This window comes from Melanerpes formicivorus, unplaced genomic scaffold (assembly GCF_026170545.1).
Source record: "Melanerpes formicivorus ecotype bairdi unplaced genomic scaffold, bMelFor1.0.p_v2 SCAF_182, whole genome shotgun sequence".
NCBI classification, from domain to species: Eukaryota; Metazoa; Chordata; class Aves; order Piciformes; family Picidae; genus Melanerpes; species Melanerpes formicivorus.
In genome coordinates this window covers 18,684-37,437 of record NW_027142534.1, presented here as the reverse complement: position 1 = coordinate 37,437, position 18,754 = coordinate 18,684, and the positions used below count along the sequence as shown (strand labels likewise).

The window sequence follows — 18,754 nt, the reverse complement described above, 5'->3', positions numbered from 1 at the left end:
ATTGTCCTTAGCCTAGCTACCTCCTCCTTCAGCTCGGCCACTTCATCCTTCAGCTCTGCCACCAGGCTGAGGAGAAAATTCACCTGCTCACACCTGACACAGGAGTCCTCTCCAACCCCCTCTATTCCAAGTGCCAGGCTGAAGCACTCTCTGCAGCTGGGAGCCTGGACTCCAGCATGCTGGTAAAACAGCTCTGTCTGGGCAGATGCTGCTTTTTTACCCTTCATCCGAGTGACGACCATGATGCAACGTTTGAGGTTTGGTTTTTGTGTTTGGGTGGGGTTTTTTTGTTGTTTTTTTTGTCAACCAGCCGCTAGGAAGCTACTGAACCACAATGGTGCCGCATGCACAGCCTCTAGGCAGCTACTGAACCACAATGGCGCCACACGCACAGCCGCTAGGCAGCTACTGAACCACAATGGCGCCACACGCACAGCCGCTAGGCAGCTACGGCAGCTACTCAACCACAATGGTGCCGCACGCACAGCCGCTAGGCAGCTACTGAACCACAATGGCACCGCGCGCACAGCCGCTAGGCAGCTACTGAACCACAATGGCGCCACGCGCACAGCCGCTAGGCAGCTACTGAACCACAATGGCGCCGCGTGCACAGCCGCTAGGCAGCTACTGAACCACAATGGCACCGCGCGCACAGCCGCTAGGCAGCTACTGAACCACAATGGCGCCGCGCACACAGCCGCTAGGCAGCTACTGAACCACAATGGCACCGCGCGCACAGCCACTAGGCAGCTACTGAACTACAATGGCGCCGCGCGCACAGCCACTAGGCAGCTACTGAACTACAATGGCGCCGCGCGCACAGCCGCTAGGCAGCTACTGAACTACAATGGCGCCGCGGGCACAGCCACTAGGCAGCTACTGAACTACAATGGCGCCGTGGGCACAGCCACTAGGCAGCTACTGAACTACAATGGCGCCGTGGGCACAGCCACTAGGCAGCTACTGAACTACAATGGCGCCGCGCACACAGCCCGCGGCTGACGTCAATTTGGTGTCCCTGGTGGTGTTGGGGCTGGCAGTTGGCGTTAGTGCTCAGAGAGGTCTTTTCCAGGCCAGGCAATTTTGTAGCTGTGTGAGGAACCTGCCCCAGAGCAAATGCATCTTAGGTGCTGGAGGTGCTGGCAAGAATGGGAAATAGGAGAGAGTCCTGTGGAGAGGGGAAAGGTTTGGGTTTTGCCTGTGGGCTCATAGTCTGCCCTTGGAATTGCCTGGGATTCTTGCAAGCAGTGCTGTCAGCTGGAGCCTTTTGGGGTTAGTTGGTGGTGTGCTAAGAGGGCCAAAGGGAGGTGAGGCTTGGGAAGAGAAGTGGTGAGCAGGAAGCTTCTTGGCTTGTGGGTGGCCAAGGTGTGTGGGTGTGGCTGAGAGCTGTGGAGTGCAGGAGAGCCTTCAAGGCCTTGGTGTGCTGCTGGAGCTGTGGGCTGAGGAAGTGCTGCTTGAGGGAGGTTGAAAGTCAAGTGGTGTGCATGGATTGGTGTGGGGAAGTGTTTGGCTTCTTGTGGCCAAGTCAAGCTTTCCTTGTGCAGGAGGAGAGTGAGAGCCTGGGCTTTGCAATCCCTGGGGCCCTGGAGCCCTTCTGGAGTGGTTTTCTTCTGCAGAGCTTTGCAGCCCAGCCCCAGGTCTGCTATTGCTTGAAGCTGTTGGTTGTTTTGTGCAGCCTTGGGTGTTGGCTCAGTGTCTTGGCTCAGTTTGGTCCTTTCTCTTGTGGCCAAGTTGAGGTCCCTTTTTTTTTCAGCTGAGCACAGCTTGAGGCTTTTGCTGCAATGGTTTTTGTGCTGGCAGCATTCTGTGCTGCCAGCTGGAGTGCTGTGTGCAGCTCTGGTGCCCCCAAGAGGGACAGGTGGTTGAGCTGTTGGAGGGGGTCTGTAGGAGGCCATGGGGGTGGTGGGAGGGCTGTGGCAGCTCCCCTGTGGAGCTGGTCTGTAAGAGTTGTGTCTGTTGAGGCTGGAGAGGAGAAGGCTGTGGGGAGAGGTTGGAGCAGCCTTATGGTAGCTGCTGGGGGCTGCAGGAGAGCTGGAGAGGGACTTTTGTGAGGGGCTGGGAGTGATGGGCTGAGGGGGTCTGGATTGAAGGTTGAGGAGGGCAGATTTGGAGTGGAGCTTGGGAGGAAATTGTTTGGAGTGGGGGTGGTGAGAGCCTGGAGCAGGTTGGCCAGGGAGGTGCTGGCTGCCCCCTCCCTGGAGCTGCTGAGGGTGAGGTTGGATGAGGGCTTGAGCAGCCTGGTGTGGTAGAAGGTGTCTGTGGCCATGGCAGGGGGTTGGCGCTGTCTGATCTTTGGGGTGCCTTCCAGCCCAAAGCATTCTCTGAGTGCTTGAATTTGGACACTTAGCAGAACTGCAATGAAGGGAACTTGAAATAAGCAAAGTTGTGAAACTGGCTCTGAGCCTGGGGGCTGGGTGTGAGCTTGGGAAGTGGTTCTGATTTTATTTTCTGGCTCTTGAGCTTGGGGTCTGGGTGTGAGCTTAGAAAGGGTTCTGGCCTTAGTTGCTGGCTCTGGGCTTGGGGTGTGGTTCCTGACCTCAGGGCATGTCTCTGAGGTCAGGGCCTGGTTCCTGAGCTTGTAAATGGCTCTGACCTTGGTTGCTGGCTCTGGAGCTTGGTTCTGACCTTTGTTGCTGGTTCTGGACCTTAGGGGCTGGCTCTTGAACTTGGGGGCTGGTTGTTAGCTTAGGGGCCGGCTCTGAGCTTGGAAAGTGGTTCTGACCTTACTGGCTGGCTCTTGACCTTGGTTTTGACCTTTGTTGCTGGTAGTGGAGCCTGGGGGCTGGTTCCTGAGCTTGGAAAGGGTTCTGACCTTAGTTGCTGGCTTGGGAGCTTGGGGGCTGGGTGTGAGCTTGGGAAGTGGTTCTGATCTTAGTTGCTGGCTCTGAGCTTGGGAGCCGAGTCTGCACTTTTGATATAGGTTCTGAAGCTTGGGTGCTGGTTCTTGAGCTTAGGACGTGGTTCTGACCTTAGTTGCTAGTTCTGGAGCTTGGGGGCTGGCTCTGAGCTTGGAAGTGGTTCTGACCTTAACTGCTGGCTCTTGAGCTTGGGAAGTGGATCTGATTTTATTTTCTGGCTCTTGAGCTTGGGGTCTGGGTGTGAGCTTGGGGTCTGGATGTGAGCTTGGAAAGAGGTTTTGAGCTTAGTTGCTCACTCTGGGCTTAGGGTCTGGTTCTTGATCTCAGGGCCTGTCTGTGAGGTCAGGGGCTGGTTCTTGAGCTTGGGAAGTGATTCTACCTTAGTTGCTGGCTTGGGAGCTGAGTCTGCACTTGTGATCTAGGTTCTGGATCTTAGTGGCTGGCTCTTGAGCTTGGGGGCTGGCTCTTGAGCTTGGAATGTGGTTCTGACCTTATTTGCTGGCTTGTGAGCTTGGGGCCTGGGTGTGAGCTCTGGAGGTGGCTCTCAGCTTGGGAAGTGTTCTGACCTTAATTGCTGGTTCTTGAGCTCGGGGGCTGGCTCTGAGCTTGGGAAGTGGTTCTGATCTTAGCTGCTGGTTCTTGAGCTTGGGGCCTGGATGTGAACTTAGGAGCTGGCTCTGAGCTTGGGAAGTGTTCTGACCTTAGTTGCTGGCTCTGGGCTTGGGGGCTGGGTGTGAGCTTGGAAAGCAGTTCTGACCTTAGTTGCTGGCACTGGGCTTGGGGTCTGGTTCTTGATCTCAGGGCCTGTCTGTGAGGTCAGGGGCTGGTTCTTGAGCTTGGGAAGTGATTCTGACCTTAGTTGCTGGCTCTGAGCTTGGGAGCTGAGTCTGCACTTTTGATCTAGGTTCTGGACCTTAGTGGCGGGCTCTTGAGCTTGGGGGCTGGGTGTGAGCTCTGGAGGTGGCTCTCAGCTTGGGAAGTGTTCTGATCTTAGCTGCTGGTTCTTGAGCTTGGGGCCTGGATGTAAACTTAGGAGCTGGCTCTGAGCTTGGGAGCTGGTTCTCCATTTCTAGATTGGGATTCTTGTGCTTGGGAGCTGACTCTGACCTTAGTTGCTGGTTCTTGAGCTTGGGGGCTAGGTGTGAGCTTGGGAGCTGGGTGTGAGCTTGGCCCCTGCCTTGAATTTAAAATGAGAGAGTTCAGCCAGTTGGAAGTTGAAAGTCAGCTGCTTTTCATTGCAGTGCTTCAGAGTTTGTGGTGCTCCAAAGGCAGATCTCAGAGAGCTGCTGCAAGAGTTGAGCTGCAGTGGAACAGTGCCCTGCAGAGGCAAAAGCTTTTCCCTCCCAGTCAGCCATTGGAATCATCTCCCCAGGGCAGTGGTGGATTCCCCTGCAGGGCAGAGTTGGAAGGCTCAGCTTGGCAGGGGGCTGGGCCAGCTCCTTTCCAGTCCAGTGTCAGCTGGCAAGGTTGGTGCAGCTGAGCCTTGGGGTCCCTTGCAGCCTGGCATTGTGTGCCAGCAGAGCTGTGCTTCTGGTTTTGAGGGCACTTGGAAAGCTTCTGGAGCATTTGTGCAGAGTGTGCAAGACATCCCTGAGCCTAGCAACTCCCTCAGCTCTCTGCAGAGCTGGAAGAGCTTTCCAGGAATTTGGCAGAATTGTGGAGGAGTTTGGAAGGGATTTTGGTTCTCCTCCTCCTTGTCCTCTTCCTTGTCCTCCTCTGCCTCATCTTTTTCCTGCTCTCCCTGGAGGATGCACTTAGACTCCTAGAATCCTAGAGTGATTTGGGTTGGGAGGGAGCTGCAAAGGTGATGCAGTCCAAGCCCCTCTGCAGTCAGCAGGGACATCCTGCACTAGATCAGGTTACCCAGAGCCCTGTCTAGCCTGACCTTGAACGTCTCCATGGAGGGGATCTCAAGCCCCTCCTTGGGCTGCCTGTTGCAGTGTTCCAGCAGGCTCCTGGTGCAGAACTTGTTCCTCACCTCCAATCTCAATCTGCTCTGCTCTAGTTTGAAGCCATTGCCTCTGGTGCTGTCCCTGCAGGCTTTGCAAACAGTCCCTCTGCAGCCTTCTTGTAGACCCCTTCAGGTACCAGAAGGTCACTCTTAGGACTCCCCAGAGTCTTCTCTGCTTCTCTCCAGGCTGCACACCTCCAGCTCCCTCAGCCTGTCCTGGTAGCAGAGCTGCTCCAAGCCCCTGATCATTTTTTGTGTCCCTTCTCTGGGCCCTCTCCATCAGGTCCCTGTCCTTCCTGTATTGAGGGCTCCAGAGGTGGCTGCAGTGCTGCAGGTGAAGTCTCAGCAGAGCAAAGTGCCAGGATGGCCTCTGTCCATCTCTGGCCCTGCTGCTTTTGGTGGAGCCCAGGCTGCCCTTGGCCTTCTGGGGTGCAGGCTCCCCCTGTCTGTTCCTGTCCAGCTTCTTGTCCAGCAGCACCCCCCAGTGCTTTTCTTCAGGGCTGCTTCCTATCCCCTCCTCCCCCAGCCTGTCCTGATTGTGAGGATTGTGCCAGGCCAGGGGCAGGACCCTGCCCTTGCTCTTGTTGAAGCTCAGGAGGTTGCCCTGGGCCCCCTCTGCAGCTTGTCCCCTTGAGCTCCTCCAACTTGTTCTGCAGGGTATTGTCTTAGGTTTAAGGAGGCAGAGAGGCTCTCTTTGAGCCTTGTGAAAGGAGTTGATGCCAAGCTGTGCCCAGGGGGTTGGATAGAATTGGGCAGTTTCCATGGCTGTGCTGTTCAGAGCTGCATCCTACAGTGCAGAGCATCAAATCCACAACAGTCCATAGTGTGCCTGGGCCATGGGACCCAAGCAACCTCCCTAGGCCAAAGCTTCCTCCAAAGCTCCACCAAAGCAGGCCAGAACCCCAGCCCCTAAATGCCTTCCCCCTCCCTCATGCCTCTCTGCCCCTCCTCCCCCCATACCCAAGAGATGCAGTTACAGATTCTGGTAGGCAGCTGCCAGGTGAGCCAGGCCACTGCAGGCTGCAGTTGGCAGCATTGCCAAGGCCTCAAAGCTCCTCTGCAGAGAGAGATCCCAGAAGATGTTCCTGGGAGCAGAGAGGAAGGGCAAAGGAGGTTGGAGAGCCTGTGCTGTTCCTTTGTAAAGAGTGGGTGCAGGAGCTGTGTGTCTCTGCCTGGCTCCTACCTCCAATGGTGCTGGCAGCAGCCGAGCCCAGAAGCTCAAAGCTGCAAACCCTGCCTGGCTCAGAACAGTCCTCTGACCCCTCCTGACATCCAGCACAGCCCAAGCAGCCACTCAGGGCTCCTAGCCGCACAGGAGTCACCTGAGGTCTCACTCCCTCTCTGTCCCCTTTCTCTCACCAGTTGCTGCCTGAGGTGGCTGCGGGGTCCGTCCCCAGCCCTCATCTGTAACCCCCCCTTGGCTTGGTGCTGTTCTTTCAGCCCTCCAGCTGATCCCAGCCTTTAGTCTCAGGCCCCTTCCATTCTTGTGCTGCTGCTTCCAGCCTAGTTCCTTAGATGCTTCCTCAGCCACAGCATTTCCCACTCCACCCTTCCAGCTACAGTGGCAGGGGAGGTGGAGGAGACAGGGCCATGGGACAGCCAATGCAGCAGGAACATGGATGGGCTGGAACTGAGGGAAAGGCCTGGGAGTGTTCAGGCAGGAATTAGGCCTTGTCTCCCCCAAAAAGGATCCAGGGCCCAGGTGGCAAATGTGTGTGCAGGGAATGGCAGAATCTGGCAGCATTTCAGGAGCTGAAAGGAGTGAATTGTGCTGCAGCTCTGCCTGTGTCAGCTGGGAGATGAACAACAGCCCATGGGCACTGTGCCCTCCCATCGAACCTCATTTTCTCTTGGGGATGTGGAGTGGCAGCTCCAGGAGAACTGCAAAGAGAAAGCTGAGAGAAATGGTCAGGGAGAGAAGGAAGCCAAACTCTTTCCACTGAGTCTCTTTGGACTGCAGGTGTGTGAAGGGTGCTGGAGGTGTGAGGTTTGGGCAGGAGCCAGAGACTCCTCCAGCATCCCAGTGAGGGCTGAAAAGGTTTAGCAAGAAGCTGCCCAAGTCCCTTCCCCCTTTGCTGCATCTCCAGAGATCATGAAGGTCCCTTTGTGTCCTGAGGGCTGCTGTCATCTTCTCTTGGGGAGTGAGCAGCAGAGAGGTGTGTGCAGGGCAGAGCTGAGCACAGAGTGAGTGTGGTAGAGGCAGGGCCAGGGAGGAGAGCTGGGACCAGAGCAAGATCTGCTGTCAAATGCAGCTGCAGGCAGCAGAGACCTGGGCAGGCAGTGGGAGGACGCTGCAGGCAGGGTCTGGGAGAGGCTGTGTGGAGGCAGCTGTGTTGTGGTGCTGGCCTGCAGCTGTGTGCTGGAGGCTGTGTGCTGGGCAAGGAGCTGAGTCTGCACTTGTTGAGGCTTCCCCTCTTAAGCAGCCTTGGCTGTGTGCTGTGCCTGTGCTGCTGGGCTTGGGAGCTGCCCCCAGCAAAACTCAGAATCACACAGAATCACAGGCTCATGTTCAGCCTACCATTGACCAGTACCCCCAGGTCCCTCTCTGCCTCGCCACTCTCCAGCCTCTCTGACCCCAGCCTGTAGGTCTGCATGGGGTTGCTGTGGCCAAAGTGCAGCACCTGGCACTTGCATTTGTTGAATGCCATCCTGGTGGACTCTGCCCATCTGTCCAGTCAGTCGAGGTCCCTCTGCAGAGCTCTTTTGCCCTCTAACTGACCAACATCTGCTCCCAACTTGGTGTCATCTGCAAATTTGCTGATGACTGACCCAATGCCCTCATCCAGATGAGGATGGGGCCCAGCACTGATCCCTGGGGGATGCCACTGGTGACTAGCCTCCAGCTGCATGTGGCACCATTCACCACCACTCTCTGGGCTCGGCCCTCCAGCCAGTTCCTAACCCAACTTAGAGTGTTGCTGTCCAAGTCACAAGCTGACAGCTTGGCCAGCAGTTTGCTATGGGGGACGGTGTCAAAGGCCTTGCTGAAGTCCTCTGCTGCCTGGTCCTGGGCAGTGCTGAACCATCCCTTGCAGGTCAGTGCTCTCCTCTAAGCCCTTTGCTTCTCTGTGTCCCTCTTCCTCCATCAGCCCTGCCCCTGTGTGCTGGGGAAGAGCAGAGTTTGCAGATATGTCCCTTGGAGCAGCCTAGTAGGTAAGAAATTCAGAGTGGGGCAACAGCAGGACCCCAGCCCCTGGGGCACCTCTGGACCTCCTCCAGCACATCCTGCCCACCACATTGCACCTCTCCAGAGGCTCTGAAGGGCATCAGCTGTGGTGGGAGTCTGGGAACTCTGCAGGCTGATGAGGGTCAGTTGTGTAGCAGGAGGTGATGTTTGGGGTTGGGATATGAAGGGTGAGAGAAGGTTGGAGGTGGTTTGGTGTTCCTTGGTCAGTGCTGCTGCCTTCATTGTCTGAGCCAGGAGAGATCAAAGGACAGGGCCTGGGCCAGGATCCTCCCTGCCAGTGCTGCCAGGAGGAGAGGAGAGTTGGACAAGAGCACTTGTAAGTCCCAGGGTTCCTCAGGGCACTGATCACAGGAGTCTGGGGTCTCAGCACAGGTATTAGAGGTCTGACCCCACACTGTGGAAGAAACTGAGGTTTGAGGTTCCTGCTGCATTCTTTCCTCCAGCTGGGTGTTGGGAGGTGTTGGGAGTAAGGGATTGTCATGACCCAGGCAGGATCTGAGGGTTTCTGGTCCTGGGCTCAGGTGCTTCCATCTTCCCTATTGCAGAGCTGTGACCCCTTTCTGCTACAGTATGGCCTCACAGAAGGACCCAGACAAGAGCTGGGAAGAGAAGCACCACCCAGAGATCAAGTTGGACCAGCCCAAGTGCAGCACCAAGGGAGTGGAGGAGGAAAAAGATTACAAGATGGAGGATGATGATGCTGAGGAGAATGATGACAATGAGGAGGATGAGTATGAAGAGGATAATGATGAGGATGAAGCTGATCAGGATGAGGAGAAAGAATATACGGAGGAGGATGAAGCCAGAGAAGGCTCCTCTGTGCCACTCAAGCAGCTGATTCAGTGCCCTGAGTGTGGGCAGAGCTTCCCACCTGGCTCAGAGCTGGTGGAGCACCACTGCCCCCATGCTGGCTCCCGGCTCTTTGTGTGTGGTGACTGTGGCAAGAGGTTCAATTGGAAGTCTGTGCTCCTCCGGCATTGTGTAATCCACACTGGAGAGAAACCTTTCACCTGTGCTAACTGCGGCCAGACCTTTAAATGGAGCGCTGCCCTCACCCTCCACCACCGCCGCACCCACACCGGTGAGAGGCCCTTCAGTTGTGATACCTGTGGCAAGACGTTCACACTGGGCTCTGACCTCACCATCCACCGCCGCACCCACACTGGTCAGAAGCCCTTCAGTTGTGAGCGCTGTGGCAAGAGGTTCATCCGGAGCTGTGATCTCAGGCGACACCACCTCACCCACACCGGTGAGAAGCCCTTCAGTTGTGAGAGCTGTGGCAAGAGGTTCAGCCGGAGCTGTGCTCTTAGGCGACACCACCTCACCCACACCAGTGAGAAGCCCTTCAGTTGTGACAGCTGTGGCAAGAGCTTCATCCGGAGCTATCATCTCAGGCAGCACCACCTCACCCACACCGGTGAGAAGGCCTCTACCCACAAGGACTGTGGCAAGAAATTCAAACACAGCTCCAACCTCACCAGCAGCCGCCACAGCCACACTGGAGAGAAGCTGGTCCCCTGTGCTGATTGTGGCATGAGCTTCACCAGGAGCTCTGATTTAATCAAGCATCAACTCATTCACAGCGGTGAGACCCCATACAGCTGTGCCATCTGTGGCAAGAGCTTCACCCACAGCTCTGCCCTCTGCCAGCACCGCAGGGTGCACAGTACTGAGAAGTCCTTCAGCTGCTGGGATTGCGGCAAGACATTCAAACACAGCTCCAGCCTCATCATCCACCGCCGTATCCACACTGGAGAGAACCTGTTCCCCTGTGCTGCGTGCGGCAAGAGCTTCACCACGAGCACTAAATACATCCATCACCAATTCATCCACAGCGATGAGAAACCGTACAGCTGTGCCAACTGCAGCAAGGGCTTCACTTCCAGGTTCAAGCTAATCCAGCACCGTCGTGTGCATACCGGAGACAAACCTTTCACATGTCCTGACTGCGGCAAGAGCTTCACCCAGAAATGCCTCCTCAGCAGGCACCGCCGCACCCACACCAGCGATCAGCCAGCACTGGAAGGGACTCATAACTAGATCCACCCAGAATCTGTCGGGATAATCATGATTCCTCTGAGAGAGCCTTTCCAACACCAAATCACCTCCTTTTTCCTTTGCATTTCTCAGAGGCTGGGGGCTCCAGCAGGAACACCTCCTGCCCTCCTGAACACCAACTAGTGCTGATGAGAACAATTACAGTGCTGCATCAGCACAGCCGGAGCTGCCATTGGAGCTGGGCAGAGCTTTACCAGGGTTTGTCTGGTCCTTCTCCAATTTGTGTCTCCCTGGGGTAAAAAAATCATCTGTCCATTACCCAGTTTTGTTGATACGAGGTCGAAGTTACCCAAATCCTGTCTGATTGTTTGTATCTTAGACATTCCTGCCCACAATGCCAAAATGCTGAGAGTATTTGCTCCCTAGGAATGGGTCTGGAGCTGTGTGTCCAGTTCAGGGAGGTAAGAGTGAGGTCGTCAGAAGTGTCTGGAGAGTGTTTTGCTGGGAGTGTTCTCAGGGACATAGAATGTTTTTTTCATTGTCTCAAGGGATATTAGGTGTTCTGGGGAGTCTGGAAGGTTCAAGGATTGATTTTCAGAATCACTGGAGGGTGTAGAGGGGATCTCAGGGAGGTTTTTGGAAGCCCTTGGAGAGCTTTTGTCAGCTTTCCACTAGAGGACTCTGCTGCTCTTCAGCAGGCCTGGAGCTTCCAAAAGCCTTCTCCCTAGCTCAGCAGTGTTCCTGATGGATTCCTGCTGACCTGGAGCTTCCCTCAGTCTTTTCATCCACCCAGAAGTGGGAAGAGATTGAGTGTTGAGGAGTTTTCAGGATATTTAAGAGTGTAAAGAGTGAAATCACAGCAAGAAAGGATGCTGTGCCTCTCTACAGTGCCCAGAAATGCTCCCCCAGGATGTCTGTCTTACACTTGGCTCTGAACTTAGTGCTGCAGCTCTAAGCAGTGTGCCTGGCAGAAGTGTGAGCTGTTGCTATGCAAGCTGGAGCTGACTGAGCTGCTGCACAAATCCACAAGTTCTGTGCTCAAGATGCTGCATTGGGAGCTGAAAGTGCCTGTGCAAATGTCATGGTCTTCAGCTGGAGAGACTTTGTCCCACAAATAACTGGCACAAGCCCAGTTTGGGGCTATTCACTGTGCAGAGAATAGAATAGAAAAAAACAGGTTGGAAGAGATCTTCAAGATCATTGCATCCAACCTATCATCCAGCACCACCCAATCAACTAAACCATGCAACCAAGCACCCTGCCAAGTCTTCTGGACACCTCCAGCAATGGTCACTCCACCACCTCCTTGGGCAGCACATTCCCATGGGCAATCACTCTCTCTGTGTAGAACTTCTTCCTAAACCTCCACTGGCAAAGCTTGAGACTGTGTCCTCTTGTTCTGGTGCTGGTTGCCTGGGAGAAGAGACCAACCCCCACCTGGCTACAACCTCCCTTCAGGTAGTTGTAGAGAGCAATAAGGTCTCCCCGACCCTTCTCTTCTCCAGGCTAAGCAACCCCAGCTCCCTCAGCCTCTCCTCATAGGGCTTGTGCTCCAAACCCCTCACCAACTTCGTTGCCCTTCTCTGCACACCTTCCAGCAACTCAACATCCTTCCTAAACTGAGGGGCCCAGAACTGGACACAGGACTCAAGGTGTGGCCTAACCAGTGCTGAGTACAGGGGCAGAATGACCTCCCTGCTCCTGCTGGCCACATTGTTATTGATACAGGCCAGGATGCCATTTGCTCTCTTGGCCACCTGGGCACACTGCAGGCTCATGTTCAGCCTACCATCGACCAATACCCCCAGGTCCCTCTTTGCCTGGCTGCTCTCCAGCCACTCTGACCCCAGCCTGTAGCACTTCATGGGGTTGTTGTGGCCAACGTGTAGAACCCGGCATTTGGATGTGCTCAGTCTCATGCCCTTGGCCTCTGCCCATCTGTCCAGCCTGTCGAGGTCCCTCTGCAGAGCCTCTCTACCCTCCAGCAGATCAACTCCTGCCCCCAGCTTGGTGTCATCTGCAAATTTACTGATGATGGACTCAATGCCCTCATCCAGATCATCAGTAAAGATGTTAAAGAGCATGGGGCCCAGCACTGATCCTTGGGAACCCCAGAAGGGCACTTGGGCAAGGAACTGGGAAGCAGCTAAGGAAGTGCAGCTGCAGGTGGGACTGGGAAACTCTCAAACTGTGAGAGCAACTTGGGGATGTGGAGCTGCCCCACTACGGGAAGCCTTTAGGGCTGGTGAGCCAGCGCTGGATGCCAGATGGTGCTGATCCCTTGCTTTAGAATTCCCTGCTTCTCCTCTTTTCCTATCCTGCAGCTGCTGTTCTGCAAACAAGGGCAGCTGCTGGGCCCTGTGTAGAGCCTCTGATTCTCAGCTGACCAACTCCAAGCTGCAAAGTTGTTTTCCTGTGTGAGCCAAGAACAACATCCTGCATGAGCCAGAGGTGCTGGCACCTTTGATTGGAGCATACTTTAGTTGGTACACAGGGCTGGATGCTACTGGTGCTATGAATCCCTTACTTTTGAATTCCCTGTTTCTCTTTTCCTATACTTCTCTATTTTCCCTTGGCACTCAGAAGCAAAGATAAAAGTGTGTTTGAGAACAGCTCCTTAGTTCCATTGTGGTTTTATTTGAGGGGATCCTTAAAGGAACCTTCTCTGTCATGACAGAAGGTTGAGCTAAAACACATTTAAGGTTTGTCTCTCCTACCTCACACTCCCTGGAATGACTGAAGGGCACTGGTGGGGCAGCAGAATTCCTATTGGAAGCACAGGGTCCACAGTAAACAGCAAAACCCCTGCTTGGGCAATGGAAAGCCCCTTGGTGCAGTAACACACAGGGTCAGTTTGTGGTGGCACAGGGTCACCACAAGCACGGCTTCCAAGCCAAGATGTTTCCAAGTGAAAACCTTTATTGTGAAGCCCAGCAAAGCCATTTCTTGTGTTACAGTTAACTTACAGATTCTTCTCACACAGTGTTGTCACACTCTGGTTACATTTCTATTGCCATGCACTTAAGCAAAGCATACAATAGGTTAATCCTAGCAAACAAGCTTCTGAGCATATCCAGCCCAGTCCTGCCTGGGCTTTCTTTTCAGTTCCTGATAAGGTCTATATCCCTGGACTCAAGACAAAACATAGCTGTCCCAAAGCTATCTGAAAACAACCCTTCTCCTACATCTTCCCCTTTTCCTTTTGCTAATAAGACCACACTGTTGGTTGACCTTTCTCACATTCTTTGCATACATAAAAGCAAGCAAGGTAAAATTAACTTTACAGCAAAAGCAATCAATAAAATCAGCAGTCCAGTTTTGATAAGAGGTTGTTTCCACCCTGGTAACAACACATCTCATCACAGTCTTCACACCCATGGCCATGGATAAGGATCAAGGAATCTATAGCTTCCCTCTTCTGTCCCGCAGTGTGTCTAACAGACTGATGGTCAGTAGATAAATCACTGAATGCTGCTGGCATGAGATTGCTTTGTTTTGCCAACCAGAAACTCACTTGGTTGAACTCCAGTGTGATAATTGAAGACATTTATGAGAGCATCTGAGGGTCCTTTTATACCTGCACAAAAATGGGTGATGTAACACATCAAAGATAAAAAGCCCAGAGCTGCACCAATTAGCTCATTCTAACACAACTGACATAAAATATGGGTAAAGAGAACAAGCCTTGCAGCTACACTACAATAACAAGCATGCATTGCTTCCCACTTATCTTACCAGGTCAAGGCAAAAACAGGACAGTTGCCTCTTTCAGACAGAGAGGTTTCATCCCACAGTTTTGAACTTACAAGCACAACACTTCTTTGTTTCCTGCCTGATCTCTCAAAGGAGAACCTAGATTTTTCCAGTTTCAATTCTTACATTTCCCTTTTCTTATTAATAAAGAAGATTAACCATACCAGTTCTGCCCTGAACACACTGCACAGGGATTAAGATACACAGACCTACAAATGCAGCAAACCCAATCTTCAGCATTGTCTTTTACAACCTGCTTCAAGGGCATGAATGTCACACCTTTGCCTTTTCCTAAGATGGTCAAACATCATAGAAGTGTTTAGTGTCAGCAAGGTCCTCCCTTGACCCATGAGGGTAGGGCTGGCCAGGCTTTATCTCCACAGATAAGGAAATTACCTGTGGGCAGACAGCAAGAGTGAGAAGGCCTCTTCGCTGGGTGGGAGATGACATCCTGAATATTCATAGTTCTGCTCAGTGTACAATTAAACACAACACAATAATCCATTTTCACTCTGCCTACCACACTGATCTCCTGATGCTCTGTTTTGCTAAGGAAAGGTACTGAGTCCTATTGTTCCTAGTCCTGGGGTTTTTTTCCTTTCCTTTCAAATTTCTCCCAAGTAAAGCCTCCAAGATCTTTATATCCTCAATAAAGTTTATTAAACCACCCTTAAAACCACATATAAAATGAAAATTTGAGAACATCACATGCTTTAACTTTTCTTTCTTGTGACATAATGCCTGAACTGCCCCTTTTCTGGTTTTTATAACCTAAAATGAAAATGTCTTTTGTGCTATAATCCATTTTGACCTTCACCCAGTAGCACTGACACGGTATTGTGCTTATTCCTTAGGGAACATAACTTAACACAATCACTAAAGATTTATAAGCACTCATTCTTGCCTATATTTTGACATTCTTAGCTAGACCCAACACAAGATGTTTCCAGGTGAAAACCTTTATTATGTTACACAGTTGACTTATGTTTCTAATGCAGTGTTGTCACACTCTGGTTACATTTCTACTGCCATGCACTTAAGCAAAGCACACAATAGGTAAATACTAGCAATCAAGCTTCTGAACATATCCAGCCCAATCTGCTTGGGCTTTCTTTTCAGTTCCTGATAAGGTCTACATCCCTGGACTCAAGACAAAACAAAGCTGTTCCAAAGCTATCTGAAAACAATCCTTCTCCTACACCACCACTGCTTATCAGATGGAGGCTTTGGTGAAAATGTTTGCTGCTGCTGTTCAAGTATGAAAACCTTGTTTCACATGTGGGCAGCTGGGACATTAGAAGAAATCTTGTCCACAAAAAGGTAATGGCAATAATGGGTGTGGGAGCCTGTTCCTCTCTGGCCCCTGCACAATACAGTAAGAATGAAACCTCACTAAAGATGGCTGCTTCAGGTTTAATAACCCAAGATAACCTCCTCCCCAAGAAATAATTTGGGAAATAGGTAGCTGAGTGCCATGGGAGCCTGCACACAGGAACAAGTGCTTCCCCACGGCGCCTTTCAGGCCTTTGGGGTCAATTGTAACCAAGAACCAGTGGCAGTGCCGGAGTGGATGTCACCACAGACATTTCACTCACCATAACACATGAAAAGGTGCATAAAGGTACATGGACCTTTGGGAATAGAATAGAATAGAATAGAATAGAATAGAATAGAATAGAATAGAATAGAATAGAATAGAATAGAATAGAATAGAATAGAATAGAATAGAATAGAATAGAATTAGAATAGACCAGGTTGGAAGAGACCTTCAGGATCATCACATCCAACACCACCTAATCAACTAAACCATGCAACCAAGCACCCCATCAAGTCTCCTCCTAAACACCTTCAGTGATAGTGACTCCACCACCTCTCTGGGCAGCACATTCCAATGGGCAATCACTCTCTCTATGAGGAATTTCTTCCTAACATCCAGTCTAAACCTCCCCTGGCACAGTTTGAGACTGTGTCCCCTCTTGTTCTGGGAGAAGAGATCAGCCCCAACCTGTCTACAACCTCCCTTCAGGTAGTTGTAGAGAGCAAGAAGGTCTCCCCTGAGCCTCCCCTTCTTCAGGCTAAGCAACCCCAGCTCCCTCAGCCTCTCCTCATAGGGCTTGTGTTCCAAACCCCTCACCAACTTTGTTGCCTTTCTCTGGACATAGGACATGGGCTAAGTGCCTTACTGTTAGGAAGATCTAGCACTACTTTGCAAGGACTTTTTGTGCTCCCAGGGGCGATAGATTCTGATTGCCAAGGACAAATCTCTGCTATAGTGTGGATGCTGTCCCCACCAGCAGCTACCCCTGCAAGGAGTCAAATCACACAGTTAGTGCCTTTTACTGCACAGGTCCTGGCAGCTGAAGCCCAGGAAAGAGGAATGTGAGGTTTCAGTTTCACAGGGAAGCCTGAAGGCTTTTGGGCACAGACTATTTCTACTGCTCAGCCAACAATGATGTGTATCCTCAGAGTGAACAGCCTAAAGAGGTGACAGTTAAGGGGATGATTGATACAGGTGTGGATGTTACAATTATATCCTCCAGGCATTGGCCTTCGTCCTGGCCGATAATGTCCACATCAGCTGATGTGGCAGGAGTTGGTGGCACAACAACCAGTCCACAAAGTGTGCTCCCTGTCCAGGTAGTCAGCCCTGAGGGGCAAGTGGCTGCTGTTCATCCTCACATAACTGTGGTGCCTCTGAATCCATGGGGCCAAGACATCTTAAGTATGTGGGGGGTGAATATCACTACCAAGGCCCAGGATTTTTAGTAGGGGCCACTGCAATTGAAGGCACATGTAGGCCTACTATCCCATTACAGTGGCTAATATTGACCTTTGTGTGGATGGATCAGTGGCCCCTACCCAATGAAAAACACAGAGCCATCAAAGAACTGGTAAAGGAACAGCTGCATCAAGCCCATTTAGAACCATCTCAGAGCCCATGGAATACCCTGGTCTTGTAATTAAGAAAAAAATCAGGCAAGTGGAGGCTGCTTCAGGACTTGAGACAAGTGAATAATGTACTGGAAAGCATGGGTTCTTCACAGCCTGGAATGCCCTCACCAGCAATGATGCCTGAGAAATGGAATAGCTGTATTATTGATTTGAAGGACTGTTTCTTTATCATCCCACTGCATCCCCATAACACTCCAAAATTTGCCTTCACAGTCCCTATGACTAATAATAGTGAACCCAGTCAGAGCTATCAGTAGACTGTGTTGCCTCAAGGCATGAAAAACAGCCCCTCAATTTATCAATGGTATGTAGCACAAGCATTATCACATGTCAGAGCACAATATCACACCATGAAGTGCTACCAACACATGGATGCTGTGCTAACTGCTACCTGGACAGAGGATATCCTGAGTGCAGTTGTGCCTGATGTGACAGAAGCATTGAGGAAATATAGGTCAGAAATAGCCCCAGAGAAGGTGCAGCACTGTCATAGGGTTGGGGGGAAAGCCAGGCCCTTCCCCCCGCACTGTGAATAGAGGGAAGAAAATTGAAGGGAAAGGAAAAAAACTCACAGCTGAATTAGCAAAGCAGTGGGTGCTGTATATTTACAAAGCAACATAGGATATGCAGGGGAATATACAGGATTTACAATATTTACAATATATACAAAAATATACAATAAAGTAGCACAGAAATGAGAGTTCCCCCCCCCCGCTGAGGGGGTTCCCCATCTCTGCTCCCCCTTCTTTCCCCCTTTCCCCAGAGAAGGTTAGAAAGAGAGAAAAGAGAAAAAAAAGTTAGAAGCAGTTATGTGTTAATTGGAAAGCAGTTAATACAGGCCTTGCAGCTTATCAGTTTCAAGGTCAGGCTTGGTCCAAAGCCCAGGAGCTGCGAGCTGCAAGCCACCGAAGGAGGGGAAGACAGACTGACCAGAAAAGTGCAGGAATGCCCAGGATACCCTGCTGCACTCCCAGTTCAGAAGGTCCTTCCTCCCAATCTACCAAGGAAATTAGTTTAGATCCATCTTTTTGTTTACAAACATCCGACTACAATATTCCCTTTCTTAAGGGGACAGCCTCAAACGGTCACAGTTCACCCCTTCTAAACAATTTCATTGGCTGTTCATACTGTCCATCCAATCCAAAAATATATTTACAGTTCCTGAGTAAAGTTCATAGTCCATTCCGGCTATGCTCAGATGTAGATGATTCAAAAGTCCAAGAAAATCAGAAAATGAGAAAAATGGAAAACAGTTTGTTTCTTCGTCAACGAAGCAAAGAAAAGGAAAACAGAGATTCTCAGGGTCTCTTAGTTCACTCAGGGATCTCAGGGTTCATGCACCGTAGATTCCTCGTTGATTCTTCCTTTGGACGCGATGTAGCTGTACAAGAGTTTGAAATTAACCTCTTTCAGCTAAAGTTAAATTTCTTTGTGGAATACACTGAATTTCACCATTCTCTTGCATTACCCAATAAGTGTGACCCGGACCTTCAGCTGAAACCACCCCTCGGACAGGTTTAGCCTCTCCTGAGGGTGAAAATACCCAAACAGTTTTACCCAACAGATTCTTTCCTCTAACAACAGGAACTCTATCACCTTCTACTTTCTGTAGCAGATCTGAACGGGCAGGTCCAGCTCGGTTCACTGAACCTCTACTATTTACCAGCCAGGTTGCTTGTGCTAAATGTTTTTCCCAGTTTTTCAAAGATCCACCCTGTGGAAGAATAGTTAAAAGCAAAAGGAGTAGAAGACTGTGTTGCATTTGCAGATAAAAATATAAGGCGACACAGGACCCAGTGTATATGACAAGCATATGAACTGTTGCAATAAGCAAAGACGCTGAGCAAGGACTTTTGTCCCTGAAATAGTCTGGACTTGTTCAAAAACAGGATACATCTGTTGGCCTGTCTGGGTAAGGAACCAGGATGTGCAACCGCAGGAGGTGGGGTTGACATTTAGCAAGTATCCAATAAGCAAGTGAATAGTAGGCATAATTAACTAAAATTGTATATAAGCTTGTCTGATGCTCTAATAAAGTGGATTCGATTGATCACA

At 51.4% G+C, this 18,754-nt stretch overlaps 1 protein-coding gene across 5 annotated transcripts in view; it reads left to right on the top strand.

Moving 5' to 3' along the window:
- Nucleotides 1–12,606, top strand: part of LOC137457533 (zinc finger protein ZFP2-like) — a 30,506-nt gene extending 17,900 nt beyond the window's left edge. For 2 of the 5 annotated variants that reach the window (XM_068169401.1, XM_068169398.1), the window contains one exon: nt 8,542–12,606. In XM_068169401.1, coding sequence (XP_068025502.1) covers nt 8,567–10,036 — 1,470 coding nt within the window. In that variant the 5' untranslated portion in view covers nt 8,542–8,566 and the 3' untranslated portion in view covers nt 10,037–12,606. Of the gene's footprint in view, nt 1–23; nt 258–7,785; nt 7,845–7,898; nt 7,963–8,541 lie in introns of those variants that run through there. The other 3 variants (XM_068169400.1, XM_068169399.1, XM_068169402.1) reach the window with 3 other exon arrangements.
- Nucleotides 12,607–18,754: the final 6,148 nt, after the last annotated feature.